Source organism: Prionailurus viverrinus, chromosome D1 (assembly GCF_022837055.1).
Source record: "Prionailurus viverrinus isolate Anna chromosome D1, UM_Priviv_1.0, whole genome shotgun sequence".
Classification (NCBI taxonomy): domain Eukaryota; kingdom Metazoa; phylum Chordata; class Mammalia; order Carnivora; family Felidae; genus Prionailurus; species Prionailurus viverrinus.
Window position 1 is genome coordinate 55,447,044 of NC_062570.1, and position 21,911 is coordinate 55,468,954.

General features: G+C 46.8%; 2 protein-coding genes across 6 annotated transcripts in view; both read right to left on the reverse strand.

The window, feature by feature from the left end:
- Positions 1-872: 872 nt before the first annotated feature.
- On the reverse strand, positions 873-2,247 carry B3GNT6 (UDP-GlcNAc:betaGal beta-1,3-N-acetylglucosaminyltransferase 6). The gene has a single exon (XM_047823556.1). The coding sequence runs from the start codon at positions 2,139-2,141 to the stop codon at positions 966-968; it is 1,176 nt and encodes a 391-aa protein (XP_047679512.1). The 5' UTR covers positions 2,142-2,247; the 3' UTR covers positions 873-965.
- Positions 2,248-11,282: 9,035 nt separating this feature from the next.
- ACER3 (alkaline ceramidase 3) overlaps positions 11,283-21,911 on the reverse strand; it is a 190,226-nt gene continuing 179,597 nt past the window's right edge. For 4 of the 5 annotated variants that reach the window (XR_007156241.1, XM_047877779.1, XM_047877781.1 and 1 more), the window contains 2 exons: positions 21,572-21,617; positions 11,283-21,050 (listed from right to left, as the gene is read on the reverse strand). Coding sequence is in view for 3 of the 5 variants with exons in the window: in XM_047877779.1 (XP_047733735.1) it covers positions 20,997-21,050; positions 21,572-21,617 (100 nt within the window). In the remaining 2 variants the exon portion in view is untranslated. The remainder of the gene's footprint in view (positions 21,051-21,571; positions 21,618-21,911) is intronic. The other variant, XR_007156240.1, reaches the window with a different exon arrangement.

Consider the following 21,911-nt stretch of genomic DNA (forward strand, 5'->3'; position numbering starts at 1 on the left):
AGGATGACTGAAAGCTCCTGGAGATCACAGAGTCCCGATCACTGACCCCTCGGCCTCCTAACTGATATCCACGACTCCAGTCACCTCCGCACACTCCCTAACCATTGTCCCTCAAGGCTACTAATCTGATCTCCCACCCCCAACACAGTTCTGTACGTCGCCCTCCAAGGGCTTCCCAAATAGTGTCCAGATTCCCCTATCACTGTCTTGCATGGTTTCACCATTGCTGACCCCCACGCTGACGCCACCCTGAACCCCCCAGCCTGGTTCCCCAAGGCTGACCAACCCTCAGGCCCAGACACCGGCAGGGAGCCTGTCTCTGCCCTCTGGGTGGGAGGGCTGGTGGCGCTGGTGTGCATAGTCGAGACCACTAGAGGCGGCCATCAGCTGTGGTCAGTGGGCGTGGAGGGGACCACAATGGTGTGTTGACTGGGAATGACCACGTGGCCCTGGATGAGTCACTGTCCTCACTGAGCCACGTGTCTACTCACTTGTGGAGGAACCGATGGACGTGACAACTCGTGTATGGTACCCAAGAGGAGACATGGGACCCGGCTCCTCACCCCTCCCTTGTTCCACTGCCCACATGGACTCAGGGCAGGAGCGGCCCGGCAGGCTCCTAGAGGGGGCAGTGGAGCCGCGTTTGGAGGGGCAACTGACCTCCCTTGCCCAGCGGGCTTCATTCCTAGCTGCACACTCGAATCACCCGAGGAACTTAAAAAATACCTAGGTATCCAGGGACACCCGGCACCAACACAATCAGAGATTCTGGAGGTGGGGCCAGGAGCCAGGCTTTTGCAACCCCCGCCCCCCCCCCCCCCAGGTGATTCCAGTGTGCAGCTGGGGTTCGGGTGCACCGAGCTTGGTGGGATAGAAGGTATCCAGAGCAGGAAAGATGCGCTCTCAGCGCGGGACGCATCACGTGCGGGGGTTGCTCACCCTCCCCCAGTACGCCCCACCCGTCCTCAGGAGACCCTGTGATCCGGGCCACAGCTCAGCCCGGGGTTGTGCAGCGCCTTCCACATGAGCAGCATCTCGTAGGGAGCGAAACGGTGCACGAGCAGCAGCTGGCGGAACAGGCAGGGATCGAAGGAGGGCTGCTGGGCGCCGGGCAGCTGCACGCCGAAGGGCCGGATGCCCTCGTGGCCGCTGGGCGCCAGGCCCGCGCGCTTCAGACACATGCCCATGTAGGCGTCATCGATGGGGAAGAGCGGGGTGTCGAGGGCGGCCGCGCGCAGGGCCCTGACCGTGCGGCTGGACAGGAGGAAGCCGCCGCCGCTGCAGTACACCGGGTAGGCCGGCCCGGGGAAGAGCTGCGGCGGCACGAAGTACTTGCTCCGGCTGTCGCGTATGGGCACCGAGCCGTCCATGAGCTGCCCGGCGAAGAGGTGGCGGTCGGGCCGCTGCGCCTCCAGGAAGCCGAGCACGTTGGCCGTGTGTACGAAGACGTCGTCGTCGCCGCTGAGCAGGAAGCGCGCGTGCGGGCAGCGCACCCCCAGCCAGTCGAGCAGGTGCACGTGCTTGAGCGTGAGGTTGAGGAAGGTGTCCGCGAAGGCCCACTGCAGCACGTCGCCGTGCTCGCGCGCCTCCAGCCCCACCAGCGCCTGCAGCCGCTCGGCGCGCTCGGCGTCCTCGGGCGGGCTCGTGCCCAGCAGGAAGAGGCGCCGCACCTGCCGCCCGCCGTACAGGCGCTCCTGCCCCCAGGTGCGGCGGATGAGCTCGCGCCGCTCGTAGTTGGCGGGCGACGACTTGACCGCCAGCAGCAGGTAGACCCCGCGCCGGCCCGCGCACTTGGCGGGCGCGTCCCAGAGCAGGGGAAAGTGGCGGCAGTGGCGGTACCGCAGGAAGTCTTGGATGCGCTGCGGCAGCTGCTCGAAGTCGTCCGTGGCGTTGGCCGAGTCGTTGGCCACACACGGGCTGAACAGCCACGGCTGCGTGGCCACAGGAGCAGCAGGGGTGGCCTCGACGGATCCGTCCCACATGGTCTCCTGCGGGGACCTGGAGGCTTGGAGGAACCATAGGTGCAGGGCCAAGAAACTCACACCCACCAGAAAGAAGGTCAGAGTCTTAGGATTCATGGACCTGCGGCAGGGAAAAGCCATCTGTGGGGGAAACCGAGTCAGAGGTGAGCCAGGAGTCATCTTCGGCGTCAACAGAAGGGCACCCTTGCCCCATCACGTCTCTCCCGGAACCAGCCCCTTCTCAACTTTGCTGCTACAAGGTTAAGGGCAAACCACAATTCAAGATTACCCCAAAGCATCTCACGTCTCCCACAGTCTGGAGTGTTCTGACCTTCAGAATCTCATTGTCTCCTGACACCCCCCCCCCCCACCCCGGCGGAATCCACCCAGGCTCAGCGAACTCATGTCAAAGCCAAAATCTTCATCGTCCTGTGAATTCCTATCCTGCTTCCCTACCTCAGTAAATGGCATCACCGTCCACTCAGTTACTCCAGCCAGAAGCCCGGACTCTCCCCACCCTCAGCTTATATCCAGACTCCATACCCTGGAGTTTCTGCATCCAAATCTCTCCACCCTTATTCCCTCCTCTCTGTCCCTGTCAGCCCTGCCCCTCTCTGATTTATTTCCTCCTTTGCCACCTTAGTCAAGGAAGCCTGAGGTGACAGCAATGGACTCAGACACACGTCAAATTCTGGCATCACCACTTAATGTGTCCTCTTGAACACGTCACTTCAGATCTCTAGGACTGAGTGTTCTCTGTAAGAAAGGGTTAGTAGATTCCTACTGTGCAGGGTTGTTGGGAGCATTAAATGAGCATAAAGTGGCCAGTCAGCGATATTATAACCTCGTTGGCATCCTCTGACCCCACTCCTTTTTTTTCTTCATGCTGGTATTATTTTCTGTTCCCTGAATATGCCAGGTCAGGCCCTCTTTTCTGTGTATCTAACTCCCCCCGCCTGCCCAGGGGCACTTCAAGCCCTGCTTTCATGAAGAACCCCTCAAGACAAATCCCAGATCACAGTAGGCTTTTTTGTATTTACTCCCTGCTAAATCCTGTCGCACCGGCTCCTGTCCTTGAAACACACTTGTCTCTGTTTAAGAGATGCCACTCCCTTCTGGCTTTCTGTCTCCTTCTTTCGCCACGTCTTTCGATTCCCTTTGGTCATTTCCTCCTCTTTCCACCTTTAAGAGTGGGAGGTCCCCAGGGTCCTGTCCTAGACGTCTCCTTTGCTTTAGGACCTCCAAGCTCCTGTGCCATATGTCCAACCAGCCACCTGTTACCAAGCACCTCTGGGTGGTGCTCCACGGCCACCCTGGGTGCAACCTCAGCTCTCATCTTCGTCCCCAGGATTGCTCCAGAGTGCCACAACACTGTGGTTTTTGTTCAGGCCCCAAACCGTGACTGACTCCTTCCTTTTCTTCATCCCTCCACCCAAGCCTGTTTGATTTTAATGCCTAAGTGTTTCATCAGCCTGTCCACTTCCATTCCCATTATCAACAGGCTAACCCGAAGTTCTGTCCACACGCTTTCTCGCTCTCAGCAGATCCTTCCTCCACAGTAGCTGGGGGTACCTGTGAACGTGCAGATTTCATGCCACTCCTCGTGCTCTTTTCTTCAGCTTTCTGTCAGCCACCTGCCCTGGCCATCAGCCAAGTCACAGCCTTAGCCTGGCAAAGCTCTTTCTATGTCTTTCTACCTTGGAACTCCCCTGCCTGGATGGACCCCCCCCCTCCCTCCTTTGCCTGCTTAACACCTGCTCAGCCTCCTCAACCTCTGGGTCCATTGAATAGGAATGTCCTTGGCTAGGCTTTAACGTCGCTCAAAGGAAACCAGAACATTATTTGTTTTAAAGTGTATCTTCTTGTGGGGTGCCCGGGTGGTCTAGTTGGTTGAGCGTCCGACTCTTGATGTCAGCTCAGGTCATCATCTCACGGTCGTGAGATAGAGCCCCTCTCCCCCACTTGCTCTCTCTGCCTCTCTTTCTTTTTTAAATTTTTTTTAACGTTTATTTATTTTTGAGACAGAGAGAGACACAGCATGAACGGGGGAGGGGCAGAGAGAGAGGGAGACACAGAATCGGAAGCAAGCTCCAGGCTCTGAGCCATCAGCCCAGAGCCCGACGCGGGGCTCGAACTCGCGGACCGTGAGATCGTGACCTGAGCTGAAGTCGGACGCTTAACCGACTGAGCCACCCAGGCGCCCCTCTGCCTCTCTTTCAAAGAAAATTAAAAAAAAAAAAAAAGTGTATCTTCCTCCCTAGTCTATAAGCATCTTGAGGGCAGGTATGACATCTGTGTTGTTCACCATGATGATTAAATGGTAATGTGTATAAAGAATTTGGCATGCTACTCGGCACATGGTAGGTGCTCAGCAGAGGTTACCTATTATGATTATCAGGGGTGCCAGTCAATCTTTGTCGAACGGATACTTTGCCAAAGCCTGTGCTCGACAAATATCTTCAGACCGAGTCATTTGCACGTCGTAGGTGTTACTGGATTGAATTGTGCTCTAGTGTTTGTGTCTTATATAGTTCCTGCACCACGTCTAGCGTGAGATGGGCACAAAGCAGGTGTTCGGTGAAATAATGGAGGTACCGATAACTACCCAAAAAAGTGAGAGAACCCTGCAAAAGTGTGGGTGTCATCACTGAGTCCCATTGGAAATACTAGACATAGGATCCTGTAGCTCCTACTGAATTCCTGCTTCAGTGTTTGATGCCCTGAGATGGGAGAGACAGTGAGATGGCCCAAGTCCATTTTGTCATCACGATATGCTCAGTGGCTTATCCTGTTCCTGGCACATTTGTGGCAGGCGACACATTTTTCTTCTCAGTGAACGAAAGAATAAAAGAACGAATGAGAATAGACTTTGGAGGCTGAGGAGCTGGCTTGAGCCGGCTGTTTCCACTAGCTGTGTGCCTTTGTGAGAGGTCGTTTCCTCAACTGAAAAATTGAGAAAGTTAACACCCGTCTCTCGGCGGCACAGCGAGCGAGAAAATAACATCACTGACGCCGAAGGGCCATACAAACGCTAGTTAAAAACAAAATTGGAAAAGCACTCCCCGTCTTTTCTCTCTCCATCCAGAACCATTTCGCGAAAGAAAAAGTAATTCTTGTGTCAAGGAAACTTGCATTTACTTTGATAACGCTCATCCAGGAAGCTGAATCCTGGCCACTTTCCCATATGAGTAACGAGCAGGGTGGGCCGTGGTCTCATCCTGAGGGTGGCGCTGGTTTGCCACACCCTGTTCTTGGATGCGGCCGCTGTGAAACTTTGGGTGTCCCTTGTCGTTCTTTTTGCTGGACTTCCCCCCTTTTCTCAATGCGCTCTTCCAGGTCTCCTGGGGTGCTCCCACCTCAGGCTCTCAGGGGCTCTGCTGGCCCCGATCCCCTGTCTCTCAGGACTCAGCTCAAGTACCACCTCGTGCAGGAAACCTGGTACGACCAGCTCAGTGGAACATGTGTCCTTGTTACCATGGCTGCTGAGTGGCAAAGGTGGGAAAAGGGGACACACCTGCCACTTAGGTATCCCTTTAGAACCCCAGGTTCCTCATTTGTGGGAACGTGGGCAAGTTAATTTATCTCGGTGCCTCAGGGGATGAAATGAGTTGATCCGTATAAGGCACTTTGACTTATACATGGTGTGCAGTAAATGGGGACTATAGTAATATTAGCAATTAACTAACACAAGAAAGTTTACTGAGCGGCGTAGGATTATCTGAAGTTCCTCTGTGACCCTCTCACCGCCTTTCTCTGTTTATTGCTCTACACGTACGTTTGCTTTCCTTTGCAATGCCATTCACTCCGCCTGGGGTTCTCTTTATTTTCCCAGGAACAGGCAAAGTTCCTGTTGGTTATTCCCTCCTCTGGTTTGATGCCGAGACGGCTGAATGGAACACGGATCCTGGGTCATCCACCAGCCCCCTAGCACCTTAAGGTATTCCTGGGGAATATATGCACAGCGGATATGGTAGGCAATCAGGCATGGAGCCCTAACTCGGAAGCTTTGTCCTGGTTCCTTCCCCTGCCCCTTCCTCCCTCTGGTTCTTGCTTCACCCTCTAGGGGGAGGGGTGTGAGGAGGGGAGAAAATGCACCTCCTTGCCGATGGGAAGCAGCCCAAGCCCCCGTCTTACCTTGAGTATCTGAGAGAGAAGAGACAGGAGCCGTCCCCAGACTGGGACTTACCTTTAACCCCTTCTTTTGCATGTGGAGGCCCAACCCCCAGGACTTTGGCTCAGTTCAGTGTTCTTGAATCTGACCAATCCATGACCTCCTTCCTCCTCCTTGGAGGGAGGGTGAAATAGGGGACAGCTATAAGCTTCCTTCCTACAGTGACTGCTTACCCTTTGCCGTGGAGCTAAATGCCATCTCTTCTGGTTTTTTTGACTCCACCCACCGCTGCCCTGCACGCTCCAGCAAATACCTGACTGAAATAATGCTGTATTGTGATGACCAGCGTTCCCTGCTGGATGGAGGGCAACTCCAGGGCCTGGGATCTGTTCTGTTAACATAGGACACGCTCTAAAGTCTTTGTTGAGTGAATTGTGTGTAAAATGTCCATACGGGCATATTTTCTAAACACATTAATGACATCCGAGCGTGCTGAATTGGGCAGATGGTCAAGGGCTTCATCCCATTATCACTGTGAGTGGTCAGGAGAGAGGTGAATCGGCCTCGGACTTGGTCCTCAAGAGCTCACCGTCTCTTGGGAGAGCCAGATATTGAATAGTTAAAAAGGGATGTGGTGCATACAAAACACAGAGAGGAGACTTGGAGAAGGGGACCTGAGTGAGCCAAGAAGAGTTCACAGCAGAACTGGATTCTGTCAGTTATCTATTGCCGCATAGCAAACCATCCCCAAACGTAATGGCTTGAAACAACCAGCATGTATGTTTTTCAGGATTCTGTGGGTTTCCTGGGAGGCTCTTGCGCAGGACCCACCTGGGCTCTCTCATGTGGCTCTATTCAGTTAACTGGTAAGCTAGGGGCAGTGCTCAACTGGGACAGCTGGGCCTTGCTCTCCTTGCGCCTTTTCATCCTGGGCTGCCTCACGGCACGGTGGTCTCGGGGTTCCAAGATGGCGGAGGCAGAGGCGACAAGGCCTTGGAGGCCTGGGCTTCAGAATGTGCATCATGTCACTTCGTCCACATTCTGTTGGTCAAAGCAAGTCACAGGGCCAGCCCAGACACAAGGGATGAGGAGGAGCTCCAAAAATTTATGGCCGCCTTTAAGCTACCACGTGGGTTTTGAGATGGAAAGTTTTCCCAGCAGGCACCCTGAGGTGACGTGCAGAGGTGGGAACAAACGGGACTTGTCTGGGGAACATTCCAGGCTTAATGTGTGTGGAGGGGTAAATATTGAGAGTTGAAGATACAGAGATAGAAGTAGCCTGAGAAAGGCTTTGAACACCGTACCTGGCGTTTTATCTTGATCCTTTGAAAGTTTTGGCAAGTTTCTGCTTTCCGGAGTCCATTACAGCAGCCCATATGGTGGCACAGTTGTTGGAGAGGGCAAGGCTGGAGGCAGGGACCCCGGAGGCAGATGGTGATCCACAGGACAGCGAGGCGTGGCCCCGCCTCGATTGGGCAGGGGATGTCTTCGTAGATTGATGCTTTATTGGATATTGTGTGAGAGTTCACCTCTCAGGCTCCTTGTCCTTCCTGCTAATTTAGAGGGCCCTGGGTCGGCGGGGGGGTGGGGGGGGTGGGGTGGCTGGATGATAGAAGGGTGAGGGAACAAGGATGAGGGGGAAGTGAGTGGTCGGAGGAAGCTGGGGGCTCGGGTGTAGGTTTCAGTGGGGATGGTGAGAGTAGACTGAAGGAGGAGGGGAGTCCAGACTCCCTGGAAAGTTGCTGGCAGGTGAAGTCTGAAAGAGGATGGGTGCACCAATTAAATCTGGGGCACACGAGGCCAAGGGCACAACCCTAGAGAGGGGCCGACTGTATTTCTCCACACACTGAGCAACTCCTGTCCCACTCATGGCCAAGGGTCCAGGGCCTGGCATGGAGCAGCTGGCCATCCAGGTGAGCAGAATGACATAATTTTGTTAACTCATTTTCTTCAAGCCCCCTAAAAATGCATCTTTCCCCCCCAGCAGAAATGCCTTTGGGGGAAGTTTAGGAATGAATTAAAATGAGGAGAAAAGTTAAATGGGGGCAGGTTTATTGGAGTAAAATGAACAGACTTTAGGGCAGGCAACTATGAGCTCTCTAGGAAGGTTCTGGAGTGGCCAGTGAGGAGCCTAGTGAGATGTATCTAGTGGATGTGGGTGGCAGGGTGGCTTCAGAAAGGTGTGAACTGTTCAGAGAAAGAAGTAAAAGAGCCTAGGGGTGCCTGGGTGGCTCTGTCGCTTAAGCGTCCGACTTCGACTCAGGTCATGATCTCGCGGTCTGTGAGTTCGAGCCCCGCGTCGGGCTCTGACAGCTCGGAGCCTGGAGCCTGCTTCGGATTCTGTGTCTCCCTCTCTCTCTGCCCCTCCCCCACTCATGTTCTGTCTTTCTCTCTCAAAAATAAAGATTAAAAAAAAAAAATTAAAACAGCCTTAACTCCTTTCCAGCCCTCTTCTTTACAACGAAAGGTGGGTGTTTTAATCCAGTACAAGAAGTCCCAGTCTGGTACTTGCTGGGCCACACCCTAGCCTGAAAAACGGGTGGGATAAGGCAGAGGAAACTGTCCCCACCTCCAAGACAAACAGGTTGTGTGAGCACAGCCTGGTACCTGACAACCAGGAAGGGGAGGAAAGCTGGATGGCCCCTTGTTCCAGGTTGAGCTGGTCGTGCGAGCGGGATCCAGAAGAGAGGTTGACTCCTCAAGGTCGTCCACGAGTTTTGAGGTACCCCTGGCAGGCCCAGGCCAGGCACTCTTACAAGGAAGGATCCTATTCAGAAAGCCCATTATAATTAGATTCGTACTACACCATGGTGCTTAACCCTTCAGACAAAACCCTACGTTTTACAGCTATAGACTCCAATGTTGAAAGTTAAGTGACTTGCCTACGGGCAGGCAGACACCTTCTCGGTGGGGGCCCCGGGAGCCCACGCCACGACTTTAGACACCACCAAGGACATGAAGAATGTAACTGCACCCTGTCAGGACTAATGCCAGTGGGCTCCCCTGGGAGCCTGCTGCCTCAGTGCAGGGTTGGGTCAGGACTGCCCCTGCCCTCTACCCCGCATGCCACATGGAGCACGCAGCTAGCCCTGCCAGCAGCCACAGCCGCACCAGCCCGGCCTCTGGCATCCTGAGGAACTAGAACTTGGGCCCTCACCCCCGGATTCCCTCCCAAGTGAGAAGTGATTCTCTTTGGTTGGAGAGGTGCCCCTGTCCTTCCTAATCCCTCTACCTGATCCCTAAACAGTTTGGTTTCTAGGACTCAGTCTGAGATGCTCTTTTTCTCCTTCCGTGATCTCCCTCTCATGCCTTCAAATATCACGTGTGCCTTGGATTCCCAAAGTTGTCTTCAGCTCAGATCACTCAGCTGAGCTCCAGGTCCGCAGCATTTTACTGCCTCTCAGCCCCAGACTTACTCGATAACTCACCCAATCCTGCCGCTTCCCATAGAACTCAGTTGTATCTGCTCTTCCATACCTGTGCCCAGTGCCGCTCTTCACCACTACCTACCATTGGGACCACCGTGTTTTCTATCTGGTATCCCTGTGCTCACACTGGCTTTAAGTCCATCCTCCACCCTTTCAGGTGCTCTCCAAATTCAGGTTCTCAACGCAGCTTTGAAAGCCCTGTGTGACTTAATTCCTGCTCACCTCTCCAGACACTCACCTCCCGCTCCCTGCTGTGATCAGCCTGTCTTTCCTTTCCTCACTCCTCTTACCCTTCAGTCTTAACGTAATGTTCCTCCTCAGGGACGTGTTCCTTACCCCAGTTCCCTAGTGCATACTCCCAAAGCTCTCTGTTCCCTCCCTCCGGGACACTCCTGGGCACGAGAGTATAGCTGCCTAGGGCAGGATTTATTCTCCATGTGCTCCTAGCACCTAACATGGACACAGCATTCCAAAGTTTGTGGAGTGGATGGCACAGTGCCCTTTGGTTCCCTCAAAGCGAGGTTCCAGAAATGAAACCTCTTTCTCTTTTTATGCTTCCTCCACATTTGAGAATCAGCCCTATTTTGGGACTAGGCTGCCCTGCCAGATGAGATAGGTCCTGCTCTCTCTAGCACTTAGGTAGACCTATTCTGTGTTCTAATCCAGGGCTGAAGCACGAGAGAAAGCTGGGAAAAAACAAAGCAAGGGAAACAAACCCACCCCAGTCAGCTCAATAAAAAGTCACTCAAATGGTGAATGCCTGTTGTAGACGTTATGTATGGCAGGGTGGCTTTAGAAAGTTGTGCACTGGGCTACCTGGGTTGTTCCATTGGTTAAGTGATTTTTGATTTCAGCTCAGGTCATGATGGAGGGGTCATGGGATCAAGCCCTGCTTAAGATTCTCTCTTCCTCTCCCTCTGCCCCTCTTCCCCCGCTCACTCTCTCTCTAAAAAAAAAAAAAAAAAAAGAAAAAAAAAGGCTTGTACTGTTCTGAGGTGGAATAAAAGCAATCTCAACCCCTTTTCAGGCATCCCTTTTACAAAGCAGAGTCCAAATCACTTTGTAAATTCTCTTGTGTCCCTGTTCCATCCTTGTTGATTCAGGTAAGGCTGTCCTTTCTGACACACAAGGGGGGAACTAGTTGGAGAATCTACCAGATGGTCAGCAGTGATTCAAACTACCCATTCTGGCCAGTCTGGCTAGGAAAGCTAATATTTGAAAAGTTATTGTTTGTAATACTAAGCGAGATGTGGGAAATTCTAGTTACGTTTTACATCTTGCAGATGGCACTTTAGCCATTGCCAAAGACAGAAGCCATAGGCATACGTTTTTTTCTGTTTCTGCCCTGTTCCTCCTTGTTGTGTGAAGCTGGAAGGTTCACTGTTTACTCTAGAGCTCCTAAAGTTGAGAATGCTGCGCATTTATAGGTCATAAATGCTTTATTGAAAAGTTACTAGCTTTTGCTTTGCAAATCACCCAGGCTTGGAGTAGAAAGGTACTTCAATATAGTTCAAAACTAATGACAAAGATCCTTCCCACGAACAGGACTGCTGCTAGCCTATACAGATCATTTCACCTAGAAATCGGAAAAAGGTGTCCCAAGATACAATCCTACCAAGGCACATACCATGACAAGCTGAGCACAGGTTAGATTTCAGCTTCCACTAACCCCCTCCTTCAAGTGCGTGCCTTGTGCAATGCGCAAACTGTACAACATGGTGGCCCTACCTTTATATAAATGGTGTATATTAATATAAACCAGGGATAAAACATTACCAGAAGTCTTATTCAAAACAGTATTGTTTTTAATACTTTCACCTATAGAGAGGTAATTAATGAAATATAGCCTAGATTATAGCAGATTAGATAAAAATACATAGTTCTACTATCGTCTAGAAAAATGATTGCGGCACAGGCAAATCAAATGGAGAAAGTGAATAAGCAGATCTGAGATCACCTGAAAATGGTTAGTTCCTTGTATAGACTCAGTACAACCTATGTTTATTAAATAATTGCTAGTAGAACAGACGTTTGCACCAAAATGAAACCAGGAACCTTTACATTAGCTTGAACAGTTTATCTGTTGGTCACATTAATGACTCAGAAATATTACAAGTATGAAAATGCTGGACAGTAAACAATGCCTGATCAGTACATTCAACAGAAATTGGCAATACCTATTAAAATAGACTCACTTGTTAATTGCTATTAAGTAATTTAGCTCTAAAAAGAAAAGGCAAAAAGAAACAAGGACTAATTGTGGAAAGGGCTTCGAACTTTTTCTTTTAGAAAGAAAAAAAAAAAAGAAGTACCCATGACTATGCACCTAGCATTGTTGGATTTTACAGTATGGAATGGAATTTCCTTCATAAAGAAAACAAAATCACATAATTTTTTCCCCAAAGGTTTAGGCACTTTGCAGCAGGCTGTTGACAATCTAGTAAAACTGATATGAAGAAATGGTGTTAGAGTGTCAATATTTAAACACAAATGCTATTACTACATTCAACAAAGAAGTGAGAGAGGTCTTAAGTGCAGAACATATTTTCCTGCCGACAAATACACCAGTCATCCTGCAGAGAAGTGTGGAGGGAAGTACCGTACTTCCATTATGGAGTTCGTTTGCTGAAGGCCTAGAGAAGAGGGCAAAATCCCAGAACCAGATCGTGAATATTCGAGGCACTGCAGGCCACACACCTCTCTGTTGCTTATTCTTTTTCTTTTTGTATGTTTAAATAACACCGTTAAAATGTAAAAATCATTCTTACCTTGCAGGCCATACAACCGCAGACTGGATGGGTCTGTGGGCTATAGTTTGCCAATCCCTGGTCTAGAGCAAAATGGTCTCATAAAACATTTTGTTTTAGGTGCAGATGATCTCAGGATGAGTATCTGCAGTGAACCATATTTATGTGCTTAAAGATTTGTCTAATAAATGTGCTCTGCTGCAACCTTAGTTACTTGGGCCAACTCAATGCAAAAGCGATGTTCTGCAGATCTGGCTTTGCCAGAAGTCTCAAATAAAGCTTCTTTTATGATAATTTTGTGAATATTCAAATTACCAGTGACGAACTCTAGTTCAAGTATCAACGTTGCACTCTAAAGCAATGAAGCAGGTCTTGTTGAGAAGGGGTGAAAAGGAACCGTGAGCAAAGTGTGACCTGTGGTTGGTGCTAGAATACCAACAGCTGCTGGCTGGGCTAAATAGAGGGGGGCGATTTTAGGCCACCTGCAGACCGGTGGTTGAATTTTTTGAGTTTTTAGGGTTTTGTAGTAGGAAATATTCTCGTGATCATTGTCTGCCAATCAAAACAAGCAGTCATTTGCTGGATTTAATGATAAATGAAGGCCTTGTGAAATAACATCCACATTTAATGTGAGTGAATTCATTAATGTGAAATAATTCAATTCACTATTTAAAGTGAGTTAAAAACGGGGTCGGTATTGCAAATGGCCAAGTGGTGCGTCTGCAACGGCAGAAATCCTGTAGCTAATAATACTGCTTCATTTCCTCAGTGATCGGTCTTCTTAGCAGCTCTGATCGCCTGTCAGGGAAAGAATTGTTGCTTGATGAGACTGGCTATCCCTCACAGTTTCCACTTTCCCCTCAAGGGTGTCAAGGGTTTAGTATCTAACGTCAAAGTTTGTGCTCCCAAGCCAGAGTTGTGTCTTCAGTTTGCATTCAAGTGAAGCAGTTGTCTGCTTCTGAGTGTAGGTCAGTTCCAAATAAAATACTAAAACGTTAATTGCAAAACATAAGTTTATCTACCTTTGACTTATTTTTACGGAAAGACCAAAGATGTTTGGGACCTGTTAATAAACATGTTCTTTCACCACATTACGAAACTGTACCAGAGACTGTCACCTGGGTGGCTCAGTTGGTTGAGCATCCGACTCTTGATTTCGGCTCAGGTCACGATCTCACAGTTCATGGGCTCGAGCCCCATGTCAGGCTCCGTGCTGACAGTGCAGAGCCTGCTTGGGATTCTCTCTTTCCCTCTCTCTGCCCCTTTCCTGTTCTCACTCTCAAAATAAATAAAATAAAAACTTAAAAAAAAATAAATTGTATTATAAAGAAGCAGCTACCTCTGGAAGTTGAAGTGGTACATTCATAAATATGCTAATTTACAGAATGCTGATATGTGGTAGTTCACAACTGTCAACTTCCTCATTTTCACTGGAAATTAAGGTTATTAGGGGCTAAGAATGCTAATCAATATATGTAAGTGAGAGTACTAGAAACAATAAAGAAGGGACGCATCTCGAAAGGCCTGAAAGGTATGAAAGATGTGTTTTGTTAAGAAAAAAAGGAAAGCAATTTTATCCTACAGTAGTTGCACAGAGGTTGTAAAAAGGCTGTTCCAGAATGAGGAAGGAAGAGGAAAGGACAAAATCCCGCATGGGCATAGAAAGCTGTAAAGGGTCTACAGAAGGGGGCAGGAGTGGAGGAGAGAAAAAAAAAAGCGGGGAATATCTTATTCATGTGGGTAAACTGGCTGATTGAATGCATTTATTTTTAATTTTTTTTTTTTTTAAGAAATGAGCCCAATAGTATATGGATGCAAAACTAGACGTTGAAATTCCTTCCTAAAAGGAAAAAGTTTCTTGGATTGTTGGAAATTTGTCAACGTCCTAGCTGTCCATGTCCTGGTAGAAAGCGATTAGTCACACCTCCAGTTATCTAAAGTGAATGTTACAGGGACGACTACATTTCCTTGTCAACTACATTATAAAGAACTCTTTATCAAATCTTTAACCATGGCCATTTAAAGCCTTTTGTCACTCAAAGATATTGTTTTACAAAAAAAGACTGTCTCACGGACCCATGGTAAAGACTACAATAGGTACTTGGGGGTACAGGCTTCTGATGTCATTGTTGAGGTAATTTTAAGATCATATCCCTGGACAAATGGTTTCTAGAACAAACAGAAAAGCTTGTGGATTCATAAAACTGCTAATCCCAAATCAAGAAACACCTGAAGTTATCACGTGAGACTGAGTACACTGATAAAGAATGATTATGATTTCTTCTGTGACCTTTGCTTAGAATATTGCTGGTTCTTTAATGTTTTTCATTTTTTTTTTTTTTGGTTTCAGAAACCCTTTCTGTTAAATGATCTATATACCACACAGCAGTTCAGTAGATTACGTCTTTGTAAACAAAAACAAACATTTATCTTTTCTCCCTGCCTCATCCGTCCAGAGTCTGGAAACTCTTACTGAATGTTATTTTCATGGCAGTATTTGGATGTTCAGTAAGAATTTGTTCTCTTTATAACAAGAGACAATTTGAAACACTGGTTATATTAGGCTTTGACTGGAATGTCATATTTGAGAATGGTGTGCACAGAATCAGAGATGACCAGTTTTAAGAAACTAAGGTGGACTTTAAGGAGCCAGAGCTTATAACGCCTTCCTGGACAACCTGCCTGGCTTACAGGATTCCCAGCCTTCCAGGTGAGTAAGGAAGGATACTTCCTGGCAGGCCCAGAAATTTAGGATATTTTGGGGATCCTGAGAAGGAATTCACCCAAATCTGTAGTGAAGTCTGATGGTGAGTTCTCCCAGCCTTGAGGCTTTTATTTTTTTAATGTTTATTTTATTTTTGAGAGACAGAGCATGAGCAGGGGAGGGGCAGAGAGAGAGGGGGACACAACCCGAAGCAGGCTCCAGGCTGAGCTGTTAGCATCAAGCCTGACGCAGGGCTCGAACCCACGAACTGTGAGACAACCTGAACTGAAGACTGTGAGATAACCTGAGCCACCCAGGCACCCCTAGCTTTGAGGCGTTTAAAAGTCCAATCTGAGATCCCTAATAAAAGTTCCAGCCAAACAAACTTAAAAAGGACTATGACGTCAATTACTATTCTTGCTACACTTACAACCAGGTCAAATTTGGTAAGACTAGACTTGCTACAAACAAAAACAGTCTTACCTCGATTATCTTTGATGAAAATGGGGGTAATTTTAGGTTTCAATGGAAAACTATAACCCACCATTGTGGATTATCAGATTCTAGTCCTGTTCATTCTCTTTGAGCTATTTTCACCTCTTTGTAAGCTGGATCATGCCACCTTGTGTATTTTGTCAGTAAATAACTTTTCCAATTTTCTTCCACCCTCCTGATTCGGCACCGATAGGCGCCCATTTCCTTAAGCCCTGCAAGCTGAAGGGAACTTCAAAGGATTTATCACAACGGTTTGGGCCACTCAGGAAGTTCACCAGAGCTCCAGGAAATATCCATGACTGTGAGACTGCCATTACCATTCTGACTCTGCCTTTTAAAGACACTTCAAGACCAGTGTTTAGAAATCCTTTTGACTGCCTGTCCTCTGCACTCAAACTGAGTTTATAATCTGCTCCAACTACTAATTTGTGTTTTTCCTTTTCTTTCTCCATGAATCTATGCCTTCTTTCCCTTTGCAGATCTCCTACCTCCCAACTTCCAACCTGAATCTTCTCTCCACAGCCACCATCTCCGCTTCTGGTCCTTGAAACATCTTGGGAAGTCTTAGGGGAAATAAAGGAAGTCTTAGATGTGGGGAGGGGGCACGTACCACTGTGGCATAACAGTTATTTTGTGCTAACGGCATTTGAGAATCAACAGATATAGGAAGAGGCTTTTTTCCCTGAACTCCCTTTTTATCTGCCTAAAAGCAGAACCTCCCCCAAAGAACTCAACTGTTGTAGTTTTGACTCTGGCATCACAAATGAGCAGACATTGTCACAAAACTATCCAATCTCCCATCTATTCTCCTAAGGGCCCGTTTATCCATTCTGAACATCATTTGTTTTCCCCTCAGTGCCCTCTCTTTCCCTCCCCTCCCCTTGTTAAGATGGTATATAAGCCCCAAATCCTGCCTCCGGCCCCACCTTTCTCTGAATGCTCTGTGTCATGCGAATAAAAATCTACATTTTCTCTTGCTCGTCTCTCATTTGTCAGTTTAATTCCCAGGCCCTCAACTACTGAATCTAAGAGGGTAAAGGAGAGATTTTTCCTCCCCAACAGGAGACATTGTTAAGTCCAGCAGCATGCTCACAGGAACCCCAGCAAAACTGGCAATTTCTCATCTAGCAACTACAATTAGACATTTAAAAGTTTCCTTATTCTTGAAGTGCAAGAGTTTAAAAAATAGCATTGAAGTTTTCCATTCAGATGGGCCATGACTATTTTTTTTTTTTCATTTTATAGCCCTCGCTACAAAGGCGTTTAAATACTTTTAGCCAAATTTTAGTCATTATTTTCAAATGTTTACAGCACAGTGAGTAAACTGTAATTTTAGACACTGAAAAACAAGACAAACTAATGCAATCAAACTAATTACATTATGGCACCGATAAGAGGCAAAATGTAAAACAGAGGTAGATCTGCAAATTGCCATACAGTCTGCAAGTTCCAATTATAACTGACTCTCTTTGAAACATCAGTTTTATATAAATATTTATCCAGTAGCACATCATAAACCACAGGGTTATAATAATTTCTTTTGCCATGTAAACGTGCAACTGAGAGTTAAAACTATTAAAACTTTGCAACACATGATTCTTTTTTCTTTTCAAGAGCAAAGTAATGTGGAACCCATACGAGTCATAAGAAAACCTTAAAACTAAATTATTACACTTTAAGGGGCACTGGCTAAATTCTGAAGGAGTAGGCATTAAAACAGAACTTAGTTTTGGGGTGCCTGGTTGGCTCAGTCAGTAGAGCATGTGACTCTTGATCTTGGGTTGTATGTTTGAGCCTCATGTTGGGTGTAGAGATTATTAAAAATCAACTCTTAAATAGAATATAGTTTTTTTGGGTTTTTTTTTTTTTGGCATGTAAAGATTTTCATGCAAAATTTTTGGTCTCTTGATTTTGACTCTGACCTCTTTATCTTTAGTATTGATGGGGGAGCATGAGGCAAGCTGAGGGCAAAATACAGGCTGGCACACCACCCCCCTCCCCCCACCAGGTGGAATGTGTGATAGTCCTCGGATACTCCTGGCTACCCAAGAACAAAGGAAAGGGGTTTAAATGCTTGCCATGGTAACGTGGGAAACTAAGGCAAATGAAAAATTAAATTCCCTTACTGCCTAGAGCCCACTGACAAGTCCTTGAGACCAGCAGAGTGACCTCCCTCTAGCTCAGCTGCTTCAAGGATGACACTTTGCTGGGGGCAAAAGAGAACCCTGGGTTAACATTATCCCAACCTCGAGGATCCTATAAGTCAACTTCCTTTGTCTCAACTCTCCCAAAATATATGCTGGAGATCATACTCCAAGTTTATGGGCCCTCGATATACATCTAAAGGGTCTCATGACTGAGGGTTTATTAAGTGGTAATAAGTGGCATTTCCCTAGCACCAGCTAGCCCCTCAAGATCCTGGAAACCTTGCTTCCAAAATTCCTTAGAGGCTTACTCTATCCCTGACCCCCTCCCAACCTGAGGGTATGTAATGAGCTACCTATTATGACCCCATGAAGCTCTTCCTGCCCATGGGTCCTGTCTCCTTGTTTTAATAAAATCCTTTGCACCAAAGGCATCTTCAAGAATTCTTTCTTGTCAGCTCTAGACTACCCCACCATCACCCCAAAACTTCATCAGTATAAGTAAAACATTCTTAGTGTAAGGAAAGACTAGTTTAATGGTCCTGGAAACTGTGCATTTAGGGTAAACCATAATATTTTATCTGATTCTACTAAACCAAATACACTACTTGAGGTTCTCATTTGTAAATTAATCAAAAACAAATGTTTGTCATCAATTTATCCCCAATCATCAATTTATACAATATCGCAAAGATAAAAGAGATCACTTCAGGTGTTGGCAATGTTTTCATGAAAGCACCACGGTGGGGAGGGGTGGGTGGAGTGACCAACCAGATTAGGACAACCACCTATCATTTAGTTTTTCCTTGAAAAAAAGTCAAATTGCTTTCAATTTTCTGGAGTGAAAATGGCAGGATATTAAGATACACAGGCCAACTGCTCCTTTCATATCCTCATAAGATACTAGTATTTTCTAAAATGTAATTTGCTACAGGGCTCACAGAGGAGCACCTTTCACATCAGATATGTTTGCTCAGCAGGAAATCGGTTTTTGTATACTCTAGTTTAGGAAGTCTGCCAAGGAAGTAAAGGGAACCCAACCCTACAATGCCTACCTGGAATCCTAGAAGGGAAAAATAAAGCCATTCAAATAAAGTTGATTTAGCAATACCCTGAAGGTCAGCAGTATTTCCATAATACTCGCTATGGCACAGAAAAGAAGTCTTGAGTGTGCTAATACTTAGGCTGCTAGAAAGAGAGCCGTATGTGAGGCACAGGCGAACTTGGGAGAGTTAGAGCCTGGATTCAGTCTCTGCTTTCTGCTCAACACTTCTAAAATGCTTTCTGCTTCCATGCCAGCTGTTTTCACAGCAGAGACAAGGGTCTCTGAACAAGTGGCCACAGCGTTACAAGTCAGCCAGTGGTGCCCGTGCTTCTCCACGGAGGTGCTGGACAACTTCATTCAGCAAGTGACTACAGGGGGTGGTGGCTGAACTGTTCGTTCAGCAAACTGCTGGAAAGGGCTTGGGTATCAGTGGGGGCTCTCCACACCTTGTCTGTGATATGCACAGCCTCAGTCTCCCTGCGCCTGGCTGTGCTATCAAGAAGGCTGTGCCTTTCTTGCCAAACATAGGTTCTTTACACAGAAGTGTAGCTTGAGTGAAAAGTACAAAAGACAATGGTGTGAAACAAATGAACCTATTTGAAAAATGTAAGATGGCTGATAGCCTAGGTAGCTGCACATGAAATGTAGCCAGAAGTCAGAATCTTATGGCGAAAGAACAGTCTTACAGGCTGTGTATTAGAACTGTTTAGTTTTAGGTTTTCTTAAGGCACAACCAAAGTTCTTTAGATTTATTTTGGCAAGTGCTTTTCCTGCTCGAGGATCATAAAAGTAGGCAGAAGTTTATGCCTAATGGCGTGTTGGCATGCTTTGGTAAGGAAAATAGTTCTTGGACTAAAACTAAGGCCAGAAGGTGAAGAAGAACAACAAAATCTGTACTGGTTTTAAATTTGTACAAAGGCGACTTACTGGATACTGGGAAAATGACAGGAGTGTTTTTATACCTTTGCAGAAGAAAAAAATGATTTTCCTTTTGAGGCTGTAGCTTCAGGATTTAATCTGGGTCAATGTCACCACGCGGTAAAAACAATCTGGGTTTTATAATAAAGTCGCAAAAATGCCAAGTGGTACAGAGCTACCAATACAGTGATACCTCAGGCAAAGGGGTCAAATAAGGTTTTACTCCAGATCGGTGTTATGTTTGTGAAATGTAATTCAATTTGTTATACATCTGAACCCAAATCAGAACTAGCTGCTTTGTGATGATATTTCACTGCCATTTTTTAGTATTTTAATTTTGGGGAGTTCGTTCAAGTGAGAGCCATTCTCAACTCTTGTATCTATTTCCTTCAACAAATGAAGGGGCAGGCATTCTAATAAGCTTTATGTAAATAGGATCCTGATCATTTTAGCTCTAGTTAACCTGATACATTTCCCTGGGCATAACCAAGGCCCCTCTGAAAACTGGAAAATATGGCATAGTTTATAAAGAGTATAACAAACAACATTCACTGGTAACTTCAAATAAGTTCCGTCAAGAGGGTGGAATATTGGCAGGCCAGACCACCAATCATGTTTGCCTAGCCATAAAACCAGTGACAACTTAAAGATCTGCAAAGATCAAAGAAAACAGAGAAACCACCTTTAACTAACAGCCTGGAGGCACAACATCCCACAGGTGTCCTTGTGGTCTTTGCAAACTCTACAAGGTGACCCACTCAACTCCGATTGGCGGTGGCCACACACAGACACCCCAGAACCCACTGCAAATCTGGGGTATGGCAAGTAGGGAACCGAGTGGCCAGTTGGAGCTTGCTTATGACATGCTGACTAGCACAAGGGCAGACCGTGAGGAACTACCAGAATCCCACAGATAGCTCTTTTTCACCTTGGAAAACCATTCATGAGGTTACTACGACAAGAACACAAATCAAGGCTGACACGGCCAGCTCCACAGCTGGCCATCTGGGTATGGGGTTTTGCCAATACTTAGCTGACTGTTTGGATCATTTAATCAAATATTAAGCAAAGTATAATTTACATGCAACCCTTGTCAAAAAAGGAAAAAAGGTTAAATTTCCTATGATCAGCACGAACTGTTAACCTGTTAAGAAAAGCCTCATTTTTCCAGCATTCAACTATATATACACACATCGTATCTGTTTCTTTTTAAACATCTTAGGGTGAGGGTGAGGAGGAGAAGGGACAAATGAGATAAAGACGCGAACTCAATATCCAACAAGACTATTCCTTATTCTCTGTGTGACTGGCAGCATTAGTTAGAAAGTCACTCCTTTGCTGTGATGGTCATAATATATTTGAATGTGTAGATCTTTAAGGATTTCCTTATTCATTTGGCCAGGCCTATGGTAGATGCTTTTTTTGTTTTCCTGGAATAATTCATCAGTGCTTCCTGAGAGGCTCAAACAGGATCACTGGCCAGATTCCGAAGAGAAACTGTTTGGAAACAAGTTAGGACAAAATGAAAGAAAGTAACTGTTCCATGTTGCCCCTGAAAAAAGAACCTATGTGCTAATACTACAGTGCTTCAGTGTTTCATAGGTTTGCTACCAACTGTCCTGAGTAGCCTGAGTCCAGCATATTCTTTTCCGAGTTGTACCAGATCTCAGAAATGATTTTTATTTAACTTATTTAAATGGCTGAAGTTTCTACTTTGTCAGGCATGGAGCAGGGCACTGAAATCATCTCAGATCTTTAAAACACTCCGTAATGTAGCTATTAACAGCTCCATTTTATTGTTGAAAAAAACTAAGGCTTAGAGAGAACAGACGTGCCCAAGGTCATAAAGCAGTACGTGGAAGACCTAAGATTCAAGGGCATCTGGTTCCAAAGCCTGTACTCTCTCTACTACCTTTCCACCCACTTGCTTCTCCCATCTCTGTCCCATCCTCCCAATACCCTCCCCTGCCCCAACATGCATGCACGCATGCACACACACCCCTAGGAAGGGAGCATACCTTCACTTTTGGCCTGTATTTCAGGTAAAGAGTTCTTGTATACAAACTGAAAGAAAGGGGGAGGGGGAAAAGCTCTTCAGATTAATTTTTAATTCATGCAAACTGGCTTACTGACAAATTTAACCATAGTGCCTCTGTACATACAAAGAAAAAGCAACATTGGTAGATTCTTTTGTTCATTTAGCAACCATTTTTTCGAGCACCTACTCTATGCAGAACACTTGGCAAGATACTAAGGAAGACAGAGAAATGATCACTCTCAGACTGTGACCTCAAGATGTTTGTAGTTTAAACTTTTTTTTTTTTTTCAACGTTTTTTAATTTATTTTTGGGACAGAGA